The sequence below is a fragment of the Neofelis nebulosa genome, chromosome 17 (assembly GCF_028018385.1).
Source record: "Neofelis nebulosa isolate mNeoNeb1 chromosome 17, mNeoNeb1.pri, whole genome shotgun sequence".
In the NCBI taxonomy this organism is placed as follows: Eukaryota; Metazoa; Chordata; class Mammalia; order Carnivora; family Felidae; genus Neofelis; species Neofelis nebulosa.
In genome coordinates, this window is record NC_080798.1 from 43,576,978 (window position 1) to 43,603,714 (window position 26,737).

General features: G+C 49.0%; 2 protein-coding genes across 9 annotated transcripts in view; both read right to left on the reverse strand.

Annotated features, from left to right (window-relative positions):
* GFOD2 (Gfo/Idh/MocA-like oxidoreductase domain containing 2) overlaps window positions 1-5,201 on the reverse strand; it is a 37,599-nt gene extending 32,398 nt beyond the window's left edge. For 2 of the 6 annotated variants that reach the window (XM_058706490.1, XM_058706489.1), the window contains exon 1: window positions 3,831-5,200. In XM_058706490.1, coding sequence (XP_058562473.1) covers window positions 3,831-4,095 — 265 coding nt within the window. In that variant the 5' untranslated portion in view covers window positions 4,096-5,200. Of the gene's footprint in view, window positions 1-3,830 lie in introns of all 6 variants that reach the window. The other 4 variants (XM_058706492.1, XM_058706494.1, XM_058706491.1 and 1 more) reach the window with 3 other exon arrangements.
* A 740-nt stretch (window positions 5,202-5,941) lies between these two features.
* RANBP10 (RAN binding protein 10) overlaps window positions 5,942-26,737 on the reverse strand; it is a 65,631-nt gene continuing 44,835 nt past the window's right edge. For all 3 annotated transcript variants that reach the window (XM_058706479.1, XM_058706481.1, XM_058706480.1), the window contains 10 exons: window positions 18,949-18,971; window positions 16,807-16,991; window positions 14,243-14,355; window positions 12,655-12,763; window positions 12,396-12,544; window positions 11,998-12,202; window positions 11,135-11,256; window positions 10,495-10,640; window positions 10,083-10,194; window positions 5,942-9,632 (listed from right to left, as the gene is read on the reverse strand). In XM_058706479.1, coding sequence (XP_058562462.1) covers window positions 9,502-9,632; window positions 10,083-10,194; window positions 10,495-10,640; window positions 11,135-11,256; window positions 11,998-12,202; window positions 12,396-12,544; window positions 12,655-12,763; window positions 14,243-14,355; window positions 16,807-16,991; window positions 18,949-18,971 — 1,295 coding nt within the window. In that variant the 3' untranslated portion in view covers window positions 5,942-9,501. The remainder of the gene's footprint in view (window positions 9,633-10,082; window positions 10,195-10,494; window positions 10,641-11,134; window positions 11,257-11,997; window positions 12,203-12,395; window positions 12,545-12,654; window positions 12,764-14,242; window positions 14,356-16,806; window positions 16,992-18,948; window positions 18,972-26,737) is intronic.

The following is a 26,737-nucleotide window of genomic DNA, read 5'->3' on the forward strand; positions in this document are numbered from 1 at the left end:
AGAGTGAATCCCAAGCAGGCTCTTGCACTGTCAGGGCAGAGCCTGATGCAGGGCTTGATCCCCCAAGCCGTGAGATCATGACCTGAGCTGGACGCTTAACTGACTGAACCACCAGTCATCCTAAGATTTTATTTTTAAGTAACCTCTCCACCCAATGTGGGGCTGGAACTCACAACCCCGAGATCAAGAGTAACATGCTCTACCGAAAGAACCAGGCAGGTGCCCCAGCATTCTAAGCAAAATGTAATTATGAAAGTAAATAACAAAAGATCCTGACGTTGTAAAGTGATATGGTAAATCTCAAAGCCAATTAGAAGTGTTGCAGGTTCTATTTTGGGGTTATCTGTTCTCATGAGAAATTGAGAGCTGACAGTGTGAGAGTACCAGTTATCTCCAGCTAGGAAAAAGGACTGCATTCGATACTCCATTCCCATTCCTCACAGCCTTCATTCCTAATCTTTCATGGTAGAGGACGGGTAGAAACCCTTATGGAATAGCTGTGAGAAGTGGCAGGGGAGAGCTATCTCTCCCGCAATTCCTGTCTATCCTGGGTCCCAAAGAATGTGGCATTTTGTCAATGGCTACTCTGAAAACTGCGAGTATCTAGGACAAAGGCACTACTTGCAACTTTCCTTCTAAGAGAAGGATCTAAAGAACAAGTGCTTAAGGATAGAGTTTGAGTGTATTTAAGTAATGCAGGAATATTCATTTCTTCCTTCTGAATGTTTAAACTGTATTATCTAAGTGTTTATTCCCATCCCGTGAGACAGAAATACTTACTTCATTTCTCATTTCTTTTGTCTCAGTTTATACAGATAATACTCGAGTGAGCTCATTCCTGACCTAATGGCTAATTCATAGTAAGTGTTAATGTCGGAAGTCTTAATGCTTTCACATTTTTCTCAGTATCTCTTACCATTCTGATTTTCATGAGCCCATTTTTTAAAAACACCCAACATTTAAATTTTTCAAGTAACTTGGATATTTGGACTCCCTTGGAATACAAAGTTGCTACTTTTTAATTTAAGAAAAATAATGTTCCATTACTATGTTGTACATGAATTCTCAAAAATAGCAAAATCTGAAATTTTTTCCTAGAGACTGTCCTATTCCAACAGTGAATTCATCCAGGACTTGGACCTCCTACTATAAATATGCCTGAGTGACTTGTCAGACATCAGAAAGGCTCTTCTCCTACTTCTAAGTTAGTGGTCTCCGATTCCTGTGTTTTCTGAACACCAACGTCTGTGTTACAACTTCTTTTATCAGATGGCACTGCATCTCTACTGCATTTCTCCTCTTACTGTATAACCAGAAAATCAGTTCAGTGAAAGTAGATCCTGTTAACATTACTGGTTTATCTGGTATATTGGCCTGTTAAATACTGCTGATTACTTTATTACAGGTCAGATTTGATAACTGCCCTCAGCTGCCCCAGAAAACAGAGCTGAGATTAAGCAATTATTTGTCCGAAGTTTCATTGCTATAGCAACGCAGAAACACTTTAAGAGTCTGTAAGTCCGTCTTTTAGTTTGAAAATCGAAAAGAAAATCAGTGTCTTTCTGATTATACAGAGGAGCTCAAAAAATGTACACCAATCAATGGGGAACACTCACCACATTTACGCAATATCTTCTTCAACTGCGCATTCAAGAAAGTATTTGCACTTACATTCAAAGCATCCCACACGGCATCCAGCTCCACAGATGGTAATTACTCCCTTCCATCTTACCTTGATTTTGGCCTATTAGCCTGTCTTCTATCTGGGCCAGCGCTAAAGTAATTTGAGTTTCTACAAAGAATACAATGATTTTCATAAAGCTTTTCTGACAGGATCTGATTAACAGTGCCAATTTTCCGCACAGATTACAAACCCTTCTAATAACACCACATTATATCTCTTGATATATTTTATACAAAATATTTCCACAGATGAAGGAAAAATCAATAAAATGCACAGCCACAACATCACAGATAAGGTCTGGCAGTGATTTATGAACCTAAGACAAAGTTTTGTTTCTTAAACTAATCTGACCTATTAACACCATCATACTTTAAATGTATCTCATCGCTCTGAGGGGGAAAGAAAACATACTGCAAAATCGAATATACGTTGATAATTAGTTTCATCAAGCTAGTAAGAAATTGATTTTGATGATTAGAATCAGGGACCATCTTCTAAAAATGACACACTTCTTTTGACCATATTACAAATCTTTATGTCTTTGAAGGGGGAGAAGGGGTGTTATTGCTAATCTTACTTCTAGTGGATTCTAGTAATACTTAAAGAAATATCTGAATTTCCCCCTCAAATAAATATAAGTGATCAGACTCAGACCAATCATTCCATAGGAAAAGTAAGACAACCGGGTGCTAAGAGAAAGCCTGACAACAGAATTTTTAACTGTAAAAATGGGGAGTCCAACAGAACTGTCTGCTGAAAATTTTCATCTCTTGGTCCAGTCTCCATATTTCAAGTCAAAACCCAGTACTTTTTCACATTTTCTGTAAAATGGATGGCCTTAATTAAAAAACTCTTTTGTTTGGGGTGCCTGGGTGGCTCAGTTGGTTAAGTGTCCAACTTCAGCTTAGGTCTTGATCTCGCAGTTTGTGGGTTGGAGCCCCGAGTCAGCTCTGTGCTGACAGCTCAGATCCTGGAGCCTGCTTTGGTTTCTGTGTCTCCCTCTCGTTCTGCCCCTCCCCCACTCATGCTCTGTCTCTCAAAAATAAACGTTAAAAAAAAAGTCTTTTGTTCCCTGGTGCACATAGCTTTTCAGAAGAAAAGGAGTTTGCTTATCAAGAATGAATGTATCTTCCCCAACACAAAGACAACTGTCTTCTCCATATCTCAATAACGTGTTAAGTGTCTTTTCTAACTTAAATAGCGTTCCCTTCAAATGAAGGGTCATACTCTACAGGCTCTTCCTTCTGAGACCTTTATGCCCCACAGCCTACAAAAGTCTTCTGGGCAGTGCCCCAACTTGGTTCTGGATACTCACAGGGCACCCACTTTCTTCTATAAGATGGTTTATAACCTTTCCTGCTGTCTAGCTAATGCAACTTTAAACTTTTCTATTCTTGTCCCGTTCTTTACCTTTGGCAGCAGAGGGAAGGTAAACTTTCACACAACCATTCACAAGTCCTGATCTCCCCACCCCCATTTCCTTCCACCTCATTCGTGTGATAACATCTTGATTGGAACACCTTACCTCACCTTTTGTCTCCGCTAGTCCATTTGCTTCCTTCCTGGGCTTCAAAGCTAGGCCAGGGGCATTGAGACCTGGCCAGTGGGCATTTTGTAACTGGCAGAGCCACCTGCACTTTCCGGAGTGTCCTTTCTCCCATCTGCCACCTGAACTCTCTTTCCTTAAAGTATTTACCTTCTACAAGTCCCATCTCACTCTGAAAGACGATGTACCAGCTACCCTATGCGCCCTTTGTCTGAGGCTTCCACACCTCACATCCTCGTCCACAAATCGTCAGTCCTCACACAGGTAGGGTCTGTTCGGCACGAGGCAGGGGAACCAAGGTTTCCGCGTCCGGTAAAGGGATGGGTAATGGCCGAGGTCCTTTCAGGACACAAAATTCTACAATTCTATGACCAAATCTGTAGGTCCTATTTCTGCGGTGGGGAGGACAAACTCCGGGGCGACCCCCGAACTCGGCGACCGCGGTGGCAGTTAGAACTGCCCCCTCCAGCCTAGGCTCTGAGTAGCTCCGCCTCCGACCTCGGGCGCCGGGCCGCGGAGGCCCGGTCGACGCCCGCTGGCTGCCGCGCCATGCCCGCGCTCTCCTTCATCCTCACCCGCCGCCGCGGGCCCGCCTCTCACCTGGCATGCTGGCATCGCCCGTCCCGCGCTGTACCAGAGACCATGGGTCCGGACCGGTCTCGACCACCACCCGCCCGCCAAGAGGTAGGCTGGCGGGGACGCGCGGGCCCCGGAATCTAAAGCGCAGCCACCGGGAACGCGCCGCCTGGTTTCTAAGGAACCGGGAGCTCTGGAAAGGGAGGGGCGGGACGGCGAGTAGTCTGCGCATGCTCCTTGACGGGGGGTGGACCTGCGCTGGGAGGTGCCGTGATTGAGGGCTGCGCATGCGCGCATGCTCGCACTTTAGGGGCGGAGGTTAAGTGTCTTGGCTGAAGGGCTAGGTCCTTTATTTCCGGCGGTGGTGGCTGGTGGGCGAGTGTGTTACTGCGTATACTTGTTTCGGGCCTCCGTCCAGCATCAAAAACAACCAGGTTCTGGGAACTGTGGTGGGCCTTGGTTGTTCTGGAATGAAGGAAGGTCTGGTGTTGGACACAACGACCTGTCGTTGCAAACGGTAGTTCTCTTGAACTCGCCGTACTTCCTGGCCTCCTGACTCCTACTAATGACTGTCTTTTCTGTTCTCTGGTTCCTGTTTTCTTTCCTTTCTCTTCCTTTGCGTGTTCTTCGGTTGTTACTTACATGTTAGTGGTCCTACGGTGACCTCAGTGCCCCTGATCTCTTTACTGGAGCCTGTGTCCTCCCAAGTCAATACCGTTTTGTAACAAGACTTCTCTTTAGTTCACCATATTGTCCGCTGGAGTAGTGAAACCTGTAAGCCTTACTGTAAAACAGGCTATGTTGGAAATGTAGGATTAGGGGTTGTTCCTACATGGGGAGCCCCTCCCCTGCTTTTCTGACTCCTGGTGAGTCTGGACCCCCACTCAGGTGGTATTAGGAAGGTGTCCCAGCCATGGTTCCAGAGCAACCTGTGACAATAGAATATGTCAGTTGAGCTGAGGCAGTTATTCTTAGAACTGCTGACCAACCGGGTCCAACTGCTTTAGGAGACAGGACTTCCTGCCACTGCTGCCACCTTCCGAGCATGGAAGACTCCCAGAGTGATGAGAAATTGTAACCTCTAACCTCCCTCTTCTGATAGGGTTTTATCCCCTTAATCTTTTCCCCTGGATTCTGAACAGCCATGCAGAATCAAAATGTGCTTGTGTTTGTGCTTGATATTTCTGTTTCTGTCCCAAGATTCACCCTAGAACAGGGTTTCTCGACAGTGGCACTGTTGACATTTTGAGCCTGATAATTCTTTGTTGTTGGGAACTGTCTATGCATTGTAGGATGTTTATAGCATCCCTGGCCTCTACCCAGTAGATGCCACTAGCCTAGCACTCCACTCAAGTTGTGACTACCAACAATATCTCCAGTCACTGCCAAGTGTTCCCTGTGGGGGTAGGGGTGGGGGTGGGTGGATAAAATCACTCCCTGTAGAGAACCACTGGAGAGAAATTAATCTACTCTGGCTTTATGGAACCAGGACTTTTGTTCTTAATCTAACATTCCATTGTCCCTCCACAGTAACTTTTCCCTAAGAGAGTTCTGTCGAGTAATAGTCTTATAAAATAACCGAGTGAAGCACGCATGTACTGTATCTATCCCTCTCTGTCAAGCCTGCCCTATATGTGCTATAATCCCCTACCTCCGTGGGGTAGGATTAATCACATTTTAAGGGTGGGGAAACTGAAGCTGAGAAAGGTTAATTTTCCAGAGTTAGTAAACAGAACTAGGATTTGGAGTATGAGTGCTTTCTCCTCAAACTGCCTGGAAGCTAATTCAATAACCCTCAGAAGAGCTCTGACTACCCAGTGTTTGGGATTAGTGTATTTGGAGTCCATTAAAATCTTACCCTGTGGACAGGAGGACCTGTGGCCACCTTTTGGAAGCTGAATTTGCTCCTTGTTTATCTTAGATGAAAGCTGTCTGGGGGGAGAAAGCTGAAGCCTAAGTTCCTATCCTCTTTGGGCTCTCGCAAACACCTGAAGTCTTGAAGGTTCCTGAAGGGTACCAGGGGCCTGGCAACCTAAGAGGTGGGCTGAGAAGGGGCCAAACTGTCAAAACAGACTGTGCCACACAAAGGGTACAAACCCCAATAAGACTCAAAACAGAGACTAGACACTCGTGACTGCTCATGGATGTATATTTTAATAAAAATAATTCTGTCAAAATACAACAGGAGTTTTTTCATTTCTCAAGTACAATTTAATAGGATGTTTTGTGTTAGAATTCTCTCTAATCCCTCCCACAAGTTTCATGCTAATGCCAAGTATCAACTCGCAAGGACAAAGGCAGAACCAGTGTGCACAATGTGGAGGACATCTGTTTCAGCTGTAGTTACTAATGGAGGAAAACCCTATGCAAAGAGGTGGCACCTGAGGCAGCCAGAGTCCATGAACTGGCCACAGGTCCGGTGCACGGGACTGGCAGTCAAGTGGGGGCTCTGCTGCCTGGCTGCCACATGCATGCATACCTGAGTTGTGAGCAACCAAAGGAACTTTCAGCGCTGACAGTTCTCTGCCTCATCTTCTTTGTGCTTGCTTAAGGGGTAGGAAGGTGCTGGGTGGCTGGGCAGTCCCCACTTCCCCATCTCTTAGTGTCCCTGTTCTGGCAGCCTACCCCCCAGCCACAGACCCATGTGGGTGAGGATCAGAGGTTCTGGCTTTCTTTGCATCATCTGCCAGTGTCCGCTCTGGAAGGTAACATCTGGTGGCACAAGGGGAAAAGGTAAACAGGGAAGGCTGCTCCCCCAGGGCTGGATGACCCAACAGAGCCAGGTCTTCTTCCTGTCCTCTTGGGTCAGGTCCAGCCCTTCACTGGGGCTCCTCCCAGGTGCCTTCCCCACTGTTGGCTCCCAGACAACAGGCTGGTAGGACTGGGTGTGCATAAGGGGCTCCTCTGGCTGGCAGGCAGCCCTGGACTATCAGCAAGATAGTGGACTCAAGCAGCTTGGTTTTGATCCTCTCCATGGCTTGTGGGGCAAAGGCTTATGTCCCAAAGGTAAGCTGTCCAATTGGGACAGAGAGCCCCTCTGGAGAGGAACAGAGTAAACAACTTGGACTCAGCTGAAACAGAGAGATAAGGCACAGAAAATGGGGAGATGGCCATGGGAACTGAGCGCGAGCCAGGTGGACACTCAACCCCAAGCAGCACACAGCTGTCCTGGGCCCTCTTGGGCCCTCTCTCAGCTGCTCCACAATTCAAGCCCAGCCACCCATCCCCATCCCTGACACACCCTGAAGATACCAGCTGCTTAGACACTGCTGGGGGCCTCACCAGCCTAAGCCTTTCACTCACCATTTGGCTTCAAGACTAAACAGTGTCGTACAGCCCAAGGGGATGAGGTTAGTCCCAGCTCTGCCACTAACCTGCTCTGTGACTTTGGCTAAGTCATTTAATCTCCCAGGCCTGTTTCCTTATTAAATGAGAGGACTGATGGAGTAGATGGTCTCTGAACCCCATTCCAGCTAAAAAAAGCCTCTGGTTTTAATGCCCAATCCTGCTCAGCTCTGATCATTTTAACACCTTGATGTTTTTAACCTCTGCATTTGGGAGCTAGCCATCCCCAGCCTCGCACAGGATGAGTTTTCCTTTACAGACATGACAACACCTCTCCAACAGGCCATGGTCTGTGGGGTGCCAGCCAAGGCCCTGGTGGGGACCAAGAAAAAGCAGCAGCTTATAGGATCATGCCCCAAGGCAGAACTGGGGGAAAGCACAGGGCCAGGGCCCTTACACCAATCACGAGCAGTTGGTCCAACTGAGTCACATTTCTTGTCCAGCTATGGGCGTGACAGGCAATGAATCTCAGGCTGTACCAACCATCCCTATGTCTGCTGCCAGAGAGCAGGAGCTTATCTAGCCCTTTCCCAGGCAGGGACTCAAAGTTCAATTTCTGGCCTTGCCCCTTGGCAAGGGCTACCTGTGCACTCCCTCTCACTATGAAGCAGGTAGGGAAAGCCCAGCCCCTCCTGGTGCTCCTCTGGGTAGGCCTCCTCCTTTTCTTCCTCCTGGGCAGTCAGTCCTCTCCACTGATGGCTTGCTCAAGTCCCAACAGTCATCTCAGCCCTTCCTCTCCTGATTCCCTGATGGCAGTACCGGGACTGTTTCTACCCCACCAGCTGTGAAGATCCATCTGAAACGGCTGGTGGGACATTTGTAGAGCCCATGAGGTCCCTTCCTCTGGCCAACAAATACTCATAACAGTCTTTTCTAAGAGTGGCTGGGACCAAGCTGCAGGGAGCTGCCTGGCACAGCTGCAGTGAAGCCTGGCTTAGTAGGTCAAGAGTTCCATCCACTCCAGCAACTGGTGGCCCAAGTATCTGCCTCCACAAGGTCCTAGCTTCACAACAGAAAGCATGGATTCCATCAGAGCTGTGCAGAGATGGTGAAGATCCAGGCAGAAAGAAGGCAGTCCCTGTACTCAAGGGCCTCTGTCCTGGAATGGAGACATCCTCCCCGCAGCCTGACACACAGCAGCTCTCGAGTCAAAGGCAGGTAGTTTCCAGGCAATCAATTTAGAGTAAATGAATTATTTGGCCATCTTAACAAGGGAAAACAGGATGCTGAGTGGGGGGAGAAAGGGAGGGGCAAGGTAGGCAGTGAGAGGCAGGGTAGAACGGTAGATAGCGTGCTGGCCAAGGACCCTCTACTCCCTTGCTTTGCTGTGTGGCCCTGGGCCAACCAACTCATTCCTTCTCTGAAGCCTCAGCCCTATAGTTGTCCACCCAGCCCGACTCTCAGGGGCCTAGGGACCCACACCTTTCGGATGCTGCAAACCAGCTTAGCCTGACCTGCCCACTAAGTGGCCCCCCCAAAGCCTACTGGGCTTCCAGGAGCTGCAGCTGGGCCTGTGGCTCAACAAAGGGGAAGCCTGAAATAAACAAATCACTTGGCTGAGGTGACAGAGATGATTCTTTTTTAATGAGTTGGTCTCAAATAAAAACATATGGTGTCCGGACAGCCTCACCCAAGAGGTGCTGGATCACTAACACTACGATAAATACTGTGTCTTTTTTTAATATATATATTTATATATATAATCTCATTTTTTTTTTTTTACTTATGAAAATAGTAAGCTATCACCAACTTGGATAGGCTTCATCACTAAATGAGCAGAAACCAGCTCAGCACAAGCTCTCCAGAGATAAATACTGGTGGCTCAGTCAGGAGGAAAAAAACAAAAAGATTTAAAAAACCCCAACCCCTCCTCAAAACAAAACCCCCCTTTCAAACTAGAAGGCGCTACATGACAGTAACCAGCCAATACTGTGTCAGAGGCCGCTGCACGTGAAGACAGAGACTGAGGGCTGGCGGGGTGGGGGGGGGGGGGGCGGGAAGGGAGGAAGGAAGAAAGGGAAGAGAAGAAAGAGAAGAAAGGAAAGAGAAGAGAAAACAAGAAAAGAGAAGAGAGAAGAAAAGAGAAAAGAGAAAAGAGAAGAAAAGAAAAGAGAAAAGAAAAGAAAAGAAAAGAAAAGAAAAGAAAAGAAAAGAAAAGAAAAGAAAAGAAAAGAAAAGAAAAGAAAAGAAAAGAAAAGAAAAGAAAAGAAAACAGAGTTGGGGAGGCCAGGCAGGAGGAATGGACTCTGCCCATGGCTTCCAGGTCCCTGCGCCAGATGCCTATGGAGGGCAGGGCTGCTCCAGCCCTGGGGCTGAGGAAGGGCCAGGTGGGGCCAGCCAGCGTGGTCAGCTAGTGCAAGTAGTCGTCGACTCTGGCAAAGGAGCAAGATCCCAGGCCCGCTCTGGCCATGAGCCGTAGACATTCAGATGCCTGACCCAGGGCGAGCATCAGAGGGGGCTGCTTTGGCAGGTTCTGAGACTCTGTGAAGGAGAGACAGGCCTGGTAAATGCTCTGCCCAGGAACTGGGCTCAGGTCAAAGTTCCCTTAGAAGCACAAAGTGGGGTCAGTGGACAGAATCTCTTAGAACATGGTGTTCACATATCTGTGTGAGTATGTCCCAGCCACCAGCGCATGGCTATGCAGCCATGCTAGGAACCTGAGGACCTTAACTTTCTTTAGAGCAACGTGTTGGCCCAGGCCTATAGACACAGGCCAGAGTCTATCATGATCTAGCCAGCCAATTCAGCTGGGCAGAGAGAGGTCAAGATTTAAGTTCAGCCATGGAAGCCCAAGTCCTGTGGGCTACCAGAGAGTGCCTGGGCAGAGCACACTGCCCTAATTTGGACAAATACCAGCAATCCCCAGGGAGAGAGGGAGGAGCCACCCTAGGCATTCATGGACCAGCTTCTGTTTTTGTTAGAGCTGCTTACCTAAAATGGCGCTGTTGAGGGCAGCACACACAGGCTCCCTCTGGATGGGGTCAAGCTGCTGGCCAACTGGGCAGCTCCAGGGATCTGAGTATGCCAGCAGGCTAAATGCATCCTAAGGGACAGGACATTCTTGAGAGGACTGTGGCACACGCCACACACATACACACCTCCATGACTCCAGGGGCATACAGAGCCCTGCATGGTGCCCTGTGAGCATAGGGTCAGAAAGGACTGTGCCTTCCCCAGAGCCTAGAGAGAGTAGCATATGCCCCCGAAGTCCTGCTTCCCATTGTGGACTTCACTAGAACCCGCTCTGTCCTGCTGCTGCTGCCCCCACAGCCCTCCCAGAGTCACCCTGCTCCCTCCCCAACAATGGAGGCCTGCTCTGTATGAAGGTCAGGTTGTTCTATACCTGCAGCATCTCCGTGTGAGCCAAATTCTTGCCATACTCCCGGCCCAGCTGCTCACTCAGTGCTTGCAACTCGCGACCAAACAGGATAATCCTTTCTGTGGCAGCCTGGTTGCCCCCACAGAGCTGCCGCCGAGGATGCCCATCATCTGCACCCAGAGCCCAGCAGAGAACAAATCAGGAAGAGTAAGGAGAGAAGGGCAGAACTGGGGTGGGGACCCCAAAAGGAACATGGCGAGAAGGACCTTGGGGAGACTGCCAGAGGCAAGTTAGGGCTGGGAGGAACAGGTGGATCATCTGTAGCTAAGGTGCTTTTAGTCCACCAAGCACATTGTCTAGGGGTCTGGACTTAGAACCTTTCCCTTCTCCCACCCCGTACAGATGCACGGGTGTTCATAAGAGTGCCCACCCTCACCAACTGCCTCTAGCCTCAGACACAGGGACCCTGATCTTGGCAGCAGGGCAGGGGCTTTCCCGTTTCAACCACCCGTTCATGATCGGCTAAGGCGGCAGTGGACCAGGTCTGGTTAGAGTTTCTCAGGCTGTCAAAGCCTGCCCTTCCCAATCCCTTCCTGGGGGACAGAAGACATCTGGATAGAGCCATTACCACCCACGGATCACCATGCTGAGCCATCATTCTTACCCATGCTGGACTCATCTGTCTGCAGGTCCTCATGCTTGTAGGCGCCATTGACAATGTGTGTGGACACACTCTCCAGCACACCATTGGGGTAATGCTCTGCTTCCATCTCCATCTCACTGTCACTGTGGAGAAGGGTTGAGGTGGGAGTTGGCCAGAGGGATGTGGCTGGAGCAACCTGGTTGGGCTTCCATTCAGGCTTTAGCCACAGATTGCTGTGGGTAAACCAAAGGACCCTAGGAGCATGAAAGGCTTCCCAGGCTCCAACACTCGGACCCTAGTGTGACACCAGCTATCCCCAGAGGCCTCTCATCTGATTCTCACTCTTGTCTCAATGCTGCCTCTGCGGCTCTCCCCTTCCTGGACTTCCTCTGAGTTGGTGCACCCCTTCTACACATTCCTCCCCTACCCCCCAGTGACCAGAGACCCCTGATAAGAATCTCTAGGTGTCACACCCAGGTCAAACCTGAGGCATGCCTGGGGGCTGCTGAAAGTCACCTGTAGTCTATAGCCTAATACCTCTGCTGCCCAACCTATCTGACCTCAAGCCCCACCCAGCAAAAGCTTCTTTAGTGTAGACCCTAGGGGTTCTGCCAGGTCTGCTCCCAGGAGACCACATTCTCAGCCTGGCAGTACCAGTGCCTCTGGAAAAAGTCAGGGCCAAGGAAAGTGGCAGCTGGATCATGGGTAGGGCCAGAAGCTGGAGCCAATGCCTGGTCTCGCAGGTCAGCAGCTACTACTCCAGGCACAGACTTGGGATGGAGGTGGGGGTGAAAGACAGGGGGTGGCACTTAAAGGACAGGCTGCAGTAAGCCCAGCTGGTGCAGAGCAGAAAGCAGGAGGAAGAAGCAGAGCAGGACAGGCACCTGGTCTCCTGGTTACTGGTGCTGCTGTGGGGCTGGGACTTGGTGGAATCTGTTGAGTTGGACTCGGAGTAATTGACGGAGGATGGGGATGAGGAAGACGAGGAGGATGAGGAGGAGGAGGAGGAGCTGGGTGCAGGGTATTTACTGTGGTTCTGTTTGCTCTTCGTGGATGCGACGCCATTGCTGCAGCTGGGACTGTCTGCTCCTAGAAACCAGAGGGTAGTCAGAAGAAGAGGGGCAGTTTGCCATCAAATGGGGTCTCAGGAATAACCACAGTGGTCCCATTTCCCTTCCCCCAAATCCAGCAGCGAGCCCTGAGCCCAGCCCAGGAAAGGGCATATGGGTGGCCTTTCTTCTCCACACCAGTTCTTCCCCGAGCCCTCTGGAGAGTGGCTGACCTGTGTTGTGCATGTGGGAACTACTAGGGCCGTGTCGGGGGCTGAGGCTGGGGGAGCCAGGGTAGCTGTCCTGGGACTTGGGGCTTCGGGAGCTCAAGCTGCGGACCTCACTGTCAGTCCCATTCACCATCTCCACAAATTGTCGGCACCTGCAGAGGGAGCAGAGCGGCAATGCTCTGGGCTTGGTCTGGGCTATATGTTCCGACCACCAGCTGGGAGGGGCTGGACTATGGGGCAGCTGGTGGTGCCCAAAACTTACTTGAGCATAAAGAGCAGGTTAGGGTTATGCTCCAGCAGTCCTGGATAGAAGCGTTGCGTGGTCTCAATGGCCTCACCCACACGGCCCTCCAGCACCAGCTTCTGGATCTCTGCAGAGAGCAAAAGCATGGCAGTGAGTGAGGGGCTGTAGAGCTCCTTCATAATCACATGCCTACAATACTACCAGCTCTGAGCATGGACTAGCCAATGGTCAGGTGGGCCAGTTCAGAGTAGCATGATGGTTGAGATGCTCACAGAAGAGGCTGAAGAAAGAAACTGGCCTCCCAGCCCCCAAATAGACCCTGGTTTCTGTCAAGTGTCGGGAGTCTTCAAAGAATAACAGGGGAAAACAAGTGGGACTCAGCGCAGAGGCAGGAGAGCAAATTTGGAGGCTTGCTCCTGTGGAGGTCAGTTCGCCAGGGACCTGGGCATGGGGAGGGGCTCTGGCTGTGGGAACATGATCTGGGGTTGGGCACCCAGGCAGCTTGGTGGCCCTAGGGGCTCCTCTTCAGATAGATTTCTCTCCTGTCAGGCTTCACAGGGGGGTGGCATAGGGAGCACAATGGTTTCTGGGCCAGGACCCAAGTCTTGGCAATCTTCAGGGGCTGCAGAATGCTCCCTGCTGGGGAGAGGAGGTCATCCTCCTCACACTGGCATCTCTGACGTTGACACCTTTCAGGCCATCAGCATCTTGCTCTTGCTCTGGGGCCTGGTGCATCTTGCTGGGAGCGACTTCTGGGTCTGAGGCTCTCATTCGTAGATCCCAAGTCTGGGATCCCTTTCCGTCTGTCTGGCTGGGCGTAGCTTCTCTGGGAGACACAGACACATGCACATACACAGAGACGACAGGCTCAGAGAGACGCAAGCAGGCACACACAGACACACATCCACACACACCCATTCTCCCTCACTCTCCTCTCCTCTTCCTATCTTCTTACTGGGCTCTGTTTCCTCTTTCCCAACACCCTCCTTCCACAAAAGAGCCCCAAACACACAGTATGCAGGCCAGTATGTACACTGGGAAAGTTTCCTTTGACTCCTTCCTTTGGTTGTCTGCAAAAGGCAGGACCAGAAGTGGGAGCAGAGAGAGGTGCCACCGCAGCAGCCACTGAGAACCAGCCTTCACCCTGTCTGACTACTTCAGTCCTCTTTCTGGCCGGGAACAAGCAGAACTACTAAAGCTGAGTAAATGGGAAAGGCAGGACATTGGTCTGGTAAGATGCAAACACACTCTTCCAAAAGACCATGAACAGGAGGCTGAGTAGAGGCCAGGATTTGGGGGAAGGAAACAAGCATGGAGGAGTGGGATCCAGCCATGCCAGGCCCCAGCCTGTGCCGGGCCATCAGAGTGTGTAGTGAAGAGGCTGCACTGAGACATTCATTCCCATGCTGCTGGGCTGGGGCTGTAGGCTAGTCTCCTGGTGGTAAGGACCAGAGCTGAATGGACTCCTGACAGGTTACCCAAGGCTGGCATGAGCCAGACAGCAGAGTTAGGGATAGGTGAAGGAGGGAGGGAGGGAGGGAGGGAGGGAGGGAGGGAGGGAGGGAGGGAGGGAGGGAGGGAGAGAGGAAAGGAGAATCAACCTTACTTTGTCTGTTCTTTATGGATGCTTGTTCTTCCTGAATCGGGGTTTCAGTCATTCGGGCAAAAGCTGTGGCCGTGGCACAATACCCATGATGCACCAGGTAAGATGAGACCATGCTAGAAGAAAGGAAATGCTCAAGGTGACACTTTAGAACTGCATTTCTCACTGACCACCTGAAGGGACAAACTATCTCCCTGTCTGGGCTCCCTTACACACATCATGGAGGTCCAACCTCCACAGAATAAGAATAAAGAGGCTGAAACAAAATGAAAACTTCCCCCAGTGCTCATGCAGTCAGGCTGGAGAAGGGCTGGTCACCAGAGCTGTCCTGGTAGCTTGGAGGAGGGGATGCAGTTTCTCTGCAATATGCTGCCCACAAGTGGGCAAATATGATAACAAAAATACACACACAGGCACATACCATCTCCTTACAGAAACAGGTGCCTCCTGTGAACTGCAGCAAGCCCAGAGCTGGCTGATAGGCTCTCTGAGAGCTTCCTGGAATGGCAGCTGGCCAATCAGCCCGGGAGCTGCCCAGACAGAGACGATGTGTGCCATGTGCGTACCCTCTGTAGACACAGAAACTCCTCTGCAGGCTACCCCGTGTGCCCAGCATAAGCACTGCAGCTCACCCAGTGAACTTAGCCCTCAGGAGTGCTGGCTCTAGCGGGTGATGGGAAGCTAACCCATGACCCAAATTATTCCACAATATGCCACAAGTCAGGGGCTCAGGAAGCCAAGATATAGGCATCAATGCAGCCAACAGGAACACAATTTTTGGGAAATGGCCTGGAGAAGCCCAACACCCAGTAGCCATTTAATCCCACCACAGCTGGCTGAGCGGTGGCACATGTGCGTATATGTGTATGCACACACGCAGAGCAGAAGGATGAGCCCTCACATCTGATGTGTATGGAAGTGAATACCTTGGTGTAAATATGTGTCTGATGTCCTTATTGTAACTGCCAAACACAAATGTGAAAGGCACAGAAGTTCAGGTGTGTGTCCCCTCATGTTTTAAAGGGTAAATGAGACGATACATATAAAGTGCCCAGCACAAAGTAAGAAGTCAATGAAATAAACCTCCTAAATAATAATTATAATAACTATATTATTATTATTATTATTATTATTATAAACTCAAGAGCAAACATTTTTGACAAAACATGGTTCAGATGAATGGTCCACATGTACATCAGATGCCACCAATATGATGGTCCAGTGACTCAATAATTGGTCCAGTGACTCAATAATTCCACTTCTTGAAAGGACACCAAGAAAGTAATCTTAAATATGAAAAACTCTTTACCTGCAAAAATGCTGCCTATACAAGCAAAAGAGAGGAAATAACTTGAACCACCAAGGAGCTCACCGAGCTCACCAAGCTCACCAAGGAGCTTGTGGTAAATTTGTCTCCAAGATAATACAGACATTAACAATGTTCATAAAATGAAGTCGTATGAAATGCCAGGATACAGCTTATATGTAGGTCTTGGCAAACACTCCATATGAACACCCACCGGCACACATATACACACATATAAACAAACACACTGTAAGCTGAGACTATCATTCCCTCCCCCAAATAGCTGGAGCAGCTCCACCTCTCCCCTTGCCTGTCCCAGCAAGCCTGTGTCAGGGACTGGCATATACTGGCTAGTCCTCCAAGGAAGGGCTTCCCAATAGTTCTGAGGGCTGAAAACAAGACAGTGCTGCTCCTCCTGAGAAGGGTCTGGCCACATAGCCCCTGCCTCAGCCCTCCCCTATAACCTGCCTCAACATTAATCCTTTAAGAAAGGAAGACTGCACAAAGAGCCCAGTGTGCAACCCAGCCCCACCTGAGAGACTCTGCTACCTGGGTGCCTCTGTGGGACAATAACCAGGGCTAGCAGAAGCCCAGACCTTCCCTGATCACCCTTGGAAGCCAAGCTAATAAGCTAACCCACCTCCTGGAAGAGAAGGTACTGGTTACTGCCTCACTCAGGCCTGCAGCTGGCAAGTAGAAGGGAGACCCAAACCTCGCCTCCCTTGGGATGCAGCAAGACTGGTTTCCAGGACAGTTTAGCAATTAATCATCCAAGAGCCAGATAGGCTGGCCTCAGAATGATTCTCTTCCCACCACCACTGCCAGGAATGTGTGGAACTTAGCTAGATGATGACCCTGAGAGGTGATCTCAGGCAAGAGTCACAGCATGATGGATATTCCCTAGGTGGAAAAAAGTCCACAAATGAAGAGACCACAGGGCATCCTAGTACATCCTCTGCAAAATAACGTGGGGAAGGAAAACAGCTCTGCTGGTGATACTATATGGCAGAGCCTTCCAATCCAGTTGAGGGGGCAAAGGTTTAGTTAGGAACAGATCTGGAGAACTGAGCAGAAGCTGTCCATTCACTAAGAGGGAAGCAAGAGAGCAGGAGGCAGAGTCACCCTGGGAGTGCTTTCCAGAAGGAACAGCTACCCACTAGAGTTCATAGGTGTAGTTTGAAGCAGTACAGGGGCCTACAGGAGGAGAATGAGGCTCTTGGGATGGGCCAGGGCTGGGTAAGGGCGGGAGTGGGGCACTCACTTCTGCAGCACCGCCTGCCACTCTCCAAGCCGGGCACTGATGGGGAAGCAATGGACAGTGCCTTGGACCTTGGCACGCCACTCCCGCATGTAGTCCTCAATGTCAAACAGGAAGGGCTGCTGCCCAAAGTTGGCGTCCACAATCTCCCCAGGTGTCTGCAGGCCTACGGTGGGGTAGAGGTTGGCCTGAGGAGGAGAATGAAATGTCAGTTGGGCCCTGAGTGCAATGGGGCAGCAGGACCTCGCCTTACCTCTGGTGCAGAGAGGGAAGGCGCTGGCTCCTGCAGGCCACTACTCCGGCTTTGAGAGAATTGCAGTAAGGCTGGAGGAGGCAGAGCTAAGCCGCATTCTGCCCACCTGCCTACCAGAGATGCTACTCCCCAAAGCTTCAGGAGAGAAAGCAAAAGAAAATCAAGCCAGGCTCAAAGTGGAGTCTCCTGCCCTGCATCAGAGGTTATGGTGTCCCCAAAGCCCAAGGTCCCCCTTTGGGGCTCATCCAGGACACATGGGAGGAAGGCCAGGCTCCACAACCCTGCAGGTATACCCATAAAGATCTGCTACATGGGCGTATAATGGCTCCTTTCAGAATGACCAAGGATCCCTTTGCCACAAAAAAAAAGGAGTATATGACAGGGCAGGAAGGGATGCGGGAGACAGGAAAGGAAGGCGGGGAGGAGGAGAGCACGGCAAAAGGGGGTAGGTGGTTTGGACCCCCAGATGCTGGCAAAGGGTAAAGAGAGGCCACTGCCCTTCCTGTCAAAGGCTCACTAAGAGGAGGATCTTCTGGCCAGTGAGGTTTGGGCATGTCCCTCTGTGGGTGTGGGGCTCCCTGTTTTCCATTATACGCTGCCATGGCCAGTTTTTGCCAGATCACTCCCTCACTCAGTGCTTCCTGTGGCTCCCCATTGCTAGTCAAGTGTCTCGCCAGCCTCCTCCTCATTGTCACTGGGCCCCAGTCCTCTCTCCCACCTTCCATCCTCTGGCCATTTGTCTGTCATTCCTCAGTATCACGTGCTTTACTTTACTGAACACTGGGTTTACTGAATACTGGGTTCAGCCCACCACAACCTTGAATCCTAAGATCTCTAGCTTCCTTTCCCCTCCCAACCTCCATGCCATAGGCAAAGCCCACCCTCTCCAGCAAATCTTACCTATCAATGCCCTCAGTGACGCCCCCTACCTTGAAGCAGCCATACACTTTCTAGCACCTGATGACTGCCCACATTCATAGCTCTAAAACTAGACCATTCCCTAGCCAGGGTCAGAATTCTGTCTGTTCTCTTTGCCTGAGACCACAGCCCCTCTCTGGTGCTTCCAGGTAAGGAGAGAAGGATTCTGATCTACAGATAAGAGTTTCTAACAGGATCTTGGGAGCTGTAGTCTGGGCTTCAGAAGGCCTCACAGATACAAGGGCATTGCTAAGGCATCACAGGGGTGCTCAGGATCCCAAGGCTACCACTGGAGTCAGCAAACCTCTCCTCCTTCCAGAACCCAGCCAGGGTACACAGAGCCAGTCCAGGCTCCCAGAAGTCTGGGTGGAGGCCTTGCATGTGACGAGGCCTGTGATGACTCATAATAATGAAGGACTAGGGTGCAAGAGATGGGGATGAGTCCTGAACTCAGCCAACAAGAAACCTCACCCTTTTTTAAGAAAAGAAAACCCAACAAAGCTCACCTCTCTGGCTTGGGTGAACCTTGTACAGTAGCAGGCCTAGTCCCCTAGGGTAGTGGCCTTCCTCAGGGATCTCTGAGGAGTAGGCGCTGGGACTGGGCTCCAACACAGTTCAAGAACAATTCTCTATACACCACAGTCCACTGGCTGTAAGCCACACAGAACTGGCCCAGACTAGCTAAACCATGGAGCCACCCTCATCTCCACCCATGCCATCCCCCCAGCTGCCTTTGGAAATGCCACAGATCACTGTCACCTGCTAAAAGTCATGGAGGAAGACCAGGCCTTGCTGCTGGAGAGAGAGGAAGGCCAAGAGGTACCCCTACTGGTACTCTCAAGCTGACGGCATAGCATACATCCCTGTTTGGGGAAAGAGCCAGACTCCACACCCTGTACTTGCAGGTTCCACCATACTCCAACCCAGTTAGCCCCAAAGAGCCCAGAGGGAGAAGACCCAATAATAGTACTTACCGGGAGGTCTGTGAAGGCTATACCTGCGAAGGGAAAGAACAGAAATCAAGCTACTTGGTCTCCTACCCCTCTGTGCGACCACAGAAGGTCCATCATGATGGCTGGGGAGGGGCTGGTCACCACATCTCCCTATGATGGAGGCCAAGCATGTGCTAGGGCCTGGTAGGTTTAGACCTTGGCCTTCCATTTGCTGGGTCTGACTGGAAGTAAAGTCAAATACTTGAATATTCACTCACAGTTCTTCCACCCTCTCAGGGAAAGCCCACTAGGAAGGACTAAACTCAAATGATCTACCCTAAGGTCTCTTCAAGTCTGATCCTTCTTTTGATCCAAGATGTATTTACGGAGACTTACTGTGTATGCCAAGCCCTTTTCCATCCATCATCTCATGTGATCTGCATAACAGCTCTAGGGAGCAGGCTTTCTTATCCCCATTTTACAAATGAGGAAAGTAAGCCTCAGAGGTTGAAAGATTTCCCAACAGTCATAAAGCTAGCTGAAGTGTTTGGCCTAGACTCATTCCTAGTCTAACACTCCAACATCCTAAGTTGACAGAGACAGCTGACAGAGACAGCTCTAGGTGGAGACAGGGAGGGTGGCAGCTGCCGATCTCCATCCCACACCCATCCAGAGTCTCCAGAAGTTTCAAGCTGACAAATGACCTGTGTACCCTCTGAACCCTTCTGCAAAGAGAAGGGGCTGTTCCCAGGTACCTCAGCCTTGAGTTGGAAGTGAGAAGGGAGGAAAGTGGGATCTCAAATAAATGAGCAGGGCAGGAACCTCAGAATATCCACCAGAACACTCATGTTCTTTAGAGTGAGAAATGACTCACGGCCAAAGGAGACTCTTCCAAGGACTCACAGCCCTCCCATTTTTAGAAAATTTCTTATGTCTTCTAGAAGCTCCTGAGCTTTTGGACTGACAAGTTTCTTTTTTTTTTTTTTTTTTTAATTTTTTTTTTTTTTCAACGTTTTTTATTTATTTTTGGGACAGAGAGAGACAGAGCATGAACGGGGAAGGGGCAGAGAGAGAGGGAGACACACAGAATTGGAAACAGGCTCCAGGCTCCGAGCCATCAGCCCAGAGCCTGACGCGGGGCTCGAACTCACAGACCGCGAGATCGTGACCTGGCTGAAGTCGGACGCTTAACCGACTGCGCCACCCAGGCGCCCCATGGACTGACAAGTTTCTAAACCACTCCTTAGAGGTCCCAGTCTGCTCCCCTAACTCCTACCCAGAAGAGAAACCGAAACCCAGCAAGACAGAAGAACAGGTGAGGGTTTGATAATAGTCTCCTAGTAAACCTGGGGTCAGAATCCTGACAGCCAACCAGTGTATACCACGCGCTTCCACTGTGCTGGGCCCCGGGCTCACTGCCCTACAAGGAACCATTTAATCCTCAGAACAACCTTGGAAGGTGTATACCATCTCTAACACTAGTTTACAGATTAAAAAATCAAGGTGCAGAGAAACTGTTTACATTCTTTGCCAGGTTATTATGCTCCTTAGGGAGGGAAGCTCATAAATTCCATGATCTACCTGCCTAAGGCCACTTCTCAGGCCCACATGCAGAGTGGCAGTCACAGAGCTGGCAGAATGGAATCTGTAAGCCCCTCTGCACCCATGAGAAGACCTCATGTCCACCCTCCAGGTCTGCACAGGAGCTGCCTTTGTGGATCTCAGTGTGGTCAGGCTGCTGGTGCTGCTACACTCCAGTTCAGGGAGAAGGCCCACAGACCCTGGAAGGAGGTCGAGGCTCCATCAGTTATTTGCAGTGTGACCCTGATCATTTACCCCATCTTTCTGAGCCCATCTGAAAAAAGGAGGGAACATTAATCCTAACACTTAAAGAAAGAAAGGAGAAACTGACATACTTGGTGAAAGCTGCTTCAAAAACTATGAGGTCTTGGTACAAGCTGGCTGCAATTGTGCCACAGGGTAAGGCAATTGCCACATTTCTGGGCAGGGGATGACCTACCCTTGCTTGCCCAGATCTACCTCACAATGGCACTCAGGAAGGACAAGGCCTTGAGGTGCTTCCAGGAAAATGAGGAAAGAGGCCACTCCACCCCCTATTGCACTGGACAAGGGCAACCCTGCTCCCCCAGCCCTGCAGATCTCTGGGAGCCTCTGCAAGGCCAATGTAGTGGCAAAATCTAGGGAAAAGGTCAGGCAAAGATCCAGGATGCAAACAGAACATTCAAACTTGCTGATAAGAAGTGCTCTGAACCAAAGAGTCATAGGTCAGAGGTCAGCGAGGCTGAGGGTATAAAGCCTACAAGCACACAGAACTGTATAAAAATGCAAGTGCATGGACCACTTGTAGGTGAGACATCAGTTTCCTGTCTCCATTCATTTGCTCATTCATCCTTCTATCAAGTATCTGCTGAGACCTCCCAGGAGCCAGGCCCTGAAAGTGCTACTGGCTCCATGCAACTAATAATTACACAGGCAACTGACCATTGACACAAAGGGCAAGTGCTATGACAGAGGAACGATGGAGCAAAGCAAAGGAGTGGGGAGGCCAGAGGCAGGAAACATAATTCTGCTTCTCTAAAGGGGAAAGAGTAGGGTTCTGAGGTTAGAGAGCAGTGACTGATTCCAGGTGAGGCTCTGAAGCACAATATTGATAAGCTGGCTTGTGGAAAAGAAACAAGGTCCTTAAAAGATTCACCAAGTTGGGAAAACTGGATGGCAACACATAGAAGAATGAAACTGGGCCACTCTCTTACACCATAGACAAAAATAAATGCAAAAATGGATGAAAGACCCAAATGTGAGACAGGAAACTATCAAAATCCTAGAGGAGAACACAGGGAGCAACCTCTTTGACCTCGGTTTGAGCAACTTCTTCTTAGATATATCACCGAAGGCAAGGGAAACCAAAGCAAACATGAACTATTGGGACTTGATCAAGATAAAACGCTTCTGGGCATCTGAGTGACTCAGTTGGTTGAGCATATGACTCTTGATTTCAGCTCAGGTCATGATCCTGGGGTCTTGGGACTGAGCCCCAAGTAGGGCTTCATGCTGAACATGGAGCCTGCTTAAGATTCCCTCCGCCCCGCCCTGCCCCACCCTGCTCACACATGTATGTGCACACACTTTCTCTTTCTCTCTGTAAAAAAAAAAAAAAAAAAAAAAAAAAAAAAAGGATAAAAAGCTTCTGCACAGCAAAGGAAAACAGTCAACAAAACTAAAAAGCAGCCTACAGAATGGTAGAAGATACCTGCAAATGATATATCCAATAAAGATTTAGTATCCAAAATGTATAAAAAACTTATCAAACTCAAAACCCAAAAAACAACCCAGGGGTGCCTGGGTGGCTCAATCAGTTAAGCATCCGACTTCAGCTCAGGTCACAGTCTCACAGTTTGTGAGATCAAGCCCCGCATCAAACTCTGCACTGACAGCGCACAGCCTGCTTTGGATCCTCTGTCTCCCTCTCTCTCTGCCTCTGTCTCTCAAAAATAAACATTAAAAAAAAATTAACTCATGGGAATGTAAGCTGGTGTAGCCACTCTGGAAAACAGTATGGAGGTTTCTCAAAAAACTAAAAATAGAACTAGCCTACGACCCAGCAATTGTACTACTAGTATTTATCCAAGGGATACAGGTGTGCTGTTTCGAAGGGACACATGCACCCCCATGTTTATAACAGCACTATCAACAAAAGCCAAAGTATGGAAAGAGCCCAAATGTCCAACAATGGATGAATGGATAAAGAAAATGTGGTACATATATACAATGGAGTATTACTCGGCAATCAAAAAGAATGAAATCTTGCTATTTGCACTACATGGCTAGAACTGGAGGGTATTATGCTAAGTGAAATTAGTCAGAGAAAGACAAATATCATATGACTTCACTCATATGAGGACTTTAAGAGACAAAACAGACGAACATAAGGGAAGGGAAACAAAAATAATATAAAAACAGGGAGGGGGACAAAACAGAAGAGACTCTTAAATATAGAGAACAAACAGAGGGTTACTGGAGGGATTGTGGCAGGGGGGATGGGCTAAATGGGTAAGGGGCATTAAGGAATCTACTCCTGAAATCATTGTTGCACTATAGGCTAACTAATTTGTATGTAAATTAAAAAAAAATTAAATTAGGGGCGCCTGGGTGGCGCAGTCGGTTAAGCGTCCGACTTCAGCCAGGTCACGATCTTGCGGTCCGTGAGTTCGAGCCCCGCGTCAGGCTCTGGGCTGATGGCTCGGAGCCTGGAGCCTGTTTCCGATTCTGTGTCTCCCTCTCTCTCTGCCTCTCCCCCGTTCATGCTCTGTCTCTCTCTGTCCCAAAAATAAATAAAAAACGTTGGAAAAAAAAAAAAAGAAAAAAAAAATTAAATTAAAAAAAATTAACTTGGTTAAGAAATGGGCAGAAGACATGAAAAGACACTTTTCCAAAGAACACATCCAGATGGCTAACAAACACATGAAAAGATGCTCAACATCACTTATCATCAGGGAAATACAAATCAAAACCATGATGAGACACCACCTCACACCTGTCAGAACGGCTAAAATTAACAACACAAGAAACAACAGGTATTGGTGACTTTTTAAAATTATTTTTATATTATTTTTTTAATGTTTATTTTTGAGAGAGAGAGAGAGCAGGAGAGGGGCAGAGAGAGAGGGACACAGAGAATCCAAAGCAGGCTCCAGCTTCTGAGCTGTCAACACAGAGTCCAACGTGGGGCTTGAACTCATGAGCTGTGAGACCATTACCTGAGCTGAAGTTGGATGCTTAACTGACTGAGCCACCCAGGTGCCCCCATTTTTATTATTATGATCTTTGAGAGAGAGAGAGTATAAGAGAGCAGGGGAGAGGGACAGAGAGAGAATCCCAAACAAGCTCTGTACTGTCAGTATGGAGCCCGATGCAGGGCTTGAACTCACAAACCACAAGCTCATGACCTGAGCCAAAGTTGGGACACTCAACTGACTGAGCCATTCAGTCACCCCACAATACAAGAAACAACAAGTGTTGGCAAAGATATGGAGAAAGGAGAACCCTCTTGCACTGCTGATGGGAATGCAAACTGGTGCAGCCACTCTGGAGAACAGTAGGAAGGTTCCTCAGAAAACTAACAATAGAACTATCCTACAACCCAGCAACTGCACTATTAAGTATTTACCCAAATGATACAAAAATACAGAGTCAAAGGGGTACATGCACCCCTATGTTTATAGCAGCATTATCAACAATAGCCAAACTATGGAGGGAGCCCAAATGTCCATCAACTGATGATTGCATAAAGATGTGGTATATATACAGTAGAATATTACTCAACCATCAAAAAAAGAAAGAAATCTTACCATTTGCAACAACATGGATGCAGCTAGAATGTACTCTGCTAAGTGAAATAAATCAGTCAGAGAAAGGCAAATACCATATGATTTCACTCATATGTGGAATTTAAGAAACAAAACAGATGAACACATGGAAATCAGGGGGAAGAAGAGAGAGGGAAACAAACCAAAGGAGACTCTTAACAAGAGAGAACCAACTGAGGGTTGATAGAGGGAGATGGGTAGGGAATGGGCTAGATGGATGATGGGTATTAGGAGGGCACTTGTAATGAGCACTGAGTGTTGTATGTGAGTAATAAATCACACTGAGTTCTACTCCTGAAACCAATATTGCATTGTACGTTAACTAAAATTTAAATAAATAAATAATTAAATAAATAAGGATTCACCAAGTAGTCTATTACTCCAAGTTCACTGCCTTTCTATTAGATTTTGTGATCTAGAAAATGCAGGGGACAGGCCAGATACATTTTTTTTAATCTTTATTTATTTTTGAGAGAGAGACAGACAGATAGACAGACAGCAAGCATGGGAGGGACACAAAGAGAGGGAGACATAGAATCTGAAGCAGGCTCCAGGCTCTGAGCTGTTGGCACAGAGCCCGACGTGGGGCTCGAACTCACGGACCATAAGATCATGACCAGAGCCAAAGTCAGACACCCAACCGACTAAGCCACCGAGGCGCCCCAGGCCAGATACATTTTTTTAATAAGTTCTCTAATATCCTCGTGGACAAGACAGAAAACACAAGTTTCAAACTAACACAATAAAGTGATTCTTAATATATCCTGAAGGGCTCAAATCTCAGCCTGTCCTCCTCCATTATTTTTTATCAAGACCTTAATGAAAACATACATAAACATATTTATCAAATTTTAGGTTAACACAATGCTGACAAGGCTATCAAATATTTGGGAAAGAACAAGGAAGATCACAGAAGATCCTGACAGGCCAGAAAAATAGGCAACAGACTCCTACATGAAGTTTAAATATAAGCAGAGTGAGGTCTTGAAGGAGGTCTATACAACGCATGAAATAGGGAGAAAAGAGTTTAAAAAGAATGAGAGGGTTTGGGCTGACATTAAGGTGGCTGTGTTCCTTACGGAACTAGGGACCCAACTGACAAAGAGCTCAGAGGCTTGGCATGCATGTAGGGCCCAGATGAAGGAGCTGAAGGTGCAGAGAGGACAGCAGGGTATGTCCCAAACTTTTCATCCCATGGCAGGTGCCATGCTCCAAGCAAAGTGCGGACAACCTGGAGGGATGTGATGAGGGCAGGTATCCAGAGCAGAGGGGAAGGACCGAGACTGGGACAGGTACAGGGGGGCCTGGGTAAAGAATAAGAACCCACAACAGAGGCCCCTGGGACAGCAGAAAGAGAGCCAGGAAATAGCTGTAGTAAGAGAGCAGAGTGGGGATCAAGAAGACACCTTGAGACCTTGCTCCTAAATGCTTGCTCACCAGCTGGATGCCAGCTGGATGCAATTACAGCTAGGTGGCTATGGATTTCAGAGGAGGGTTTCTCTGGATATGCACCTGGGTCCCCTCTACAGTGTCTGTGCTATGCTCTTGGCTGCCCACTCTGGCATCTATCTGTCCTGTTGGGGAATGCTGACTCCTGGACACCCAGCCTCCAGCAAACCCAACTCCCACTCAGGTTCCCTAATTCAGCCCAGTTTCATCTCATGGAGAACCCACACAGAAGTTGTCTCTGTGGGGACTGACAGCCATCTTTTTACTGCCCCTCAGGCCAGGGATGCAGGCCTCCTAGAAGTTAGGCTTCTAAGTAAAATGTCCAATTCTCTTTTTAGACAAGGCCTGTGGCCAGCTTGGCTGGTACGGTTCTACCAGATCAGACCTCTGCAAACCCAAGCAGGCAAGCCCAGCAGTTAGGCACTACCTCAGGGCCACTGTGGCCAAAGGCTCCTCTCACTACTCAAGGACCATATACCAGTCAGCCTCAGTAGGACAAGGCATCACAATAGCCAATGTCCCTCTATCTCCCACGCTTTTATCCTAAATCTCTTCACATGTACAGGGTTGCTCTTCCAAGAGATCCTCCAGGGCCCCCTCTCCCTCCACTGACTGCTGCTCCTCCTGGGTCCTGATCCTGTTCGAAAGCACCACTATCCAGCCACTTTCCCATCCTCCTTTCTTGCTAGTGCACTGCATCTGTCACTAAAACCTGCTGGGTCACCCTGGCCTTTATCAAGTTTGTTCCCCATGCCCTGCACACATCACAACCTCTTCCCCAGGCCCTCCCTCCAGTCAGTCCATCTTTTGCAGTTATACCAAAGGACCTTTTAAAATATAACTCTGTCCAGGTTGCTATCTGTTAACCAGTGAAAAGGCCAGAAGAGACCTGGCTCCACCTGATTCCAGCCTGTCTGTTTACCTCCTGTACTAGAGCAGACCTCCTATTGCTCGCTCCATAGCAACCAGCATCTTGCATGTTGGAAGGGCCAGGC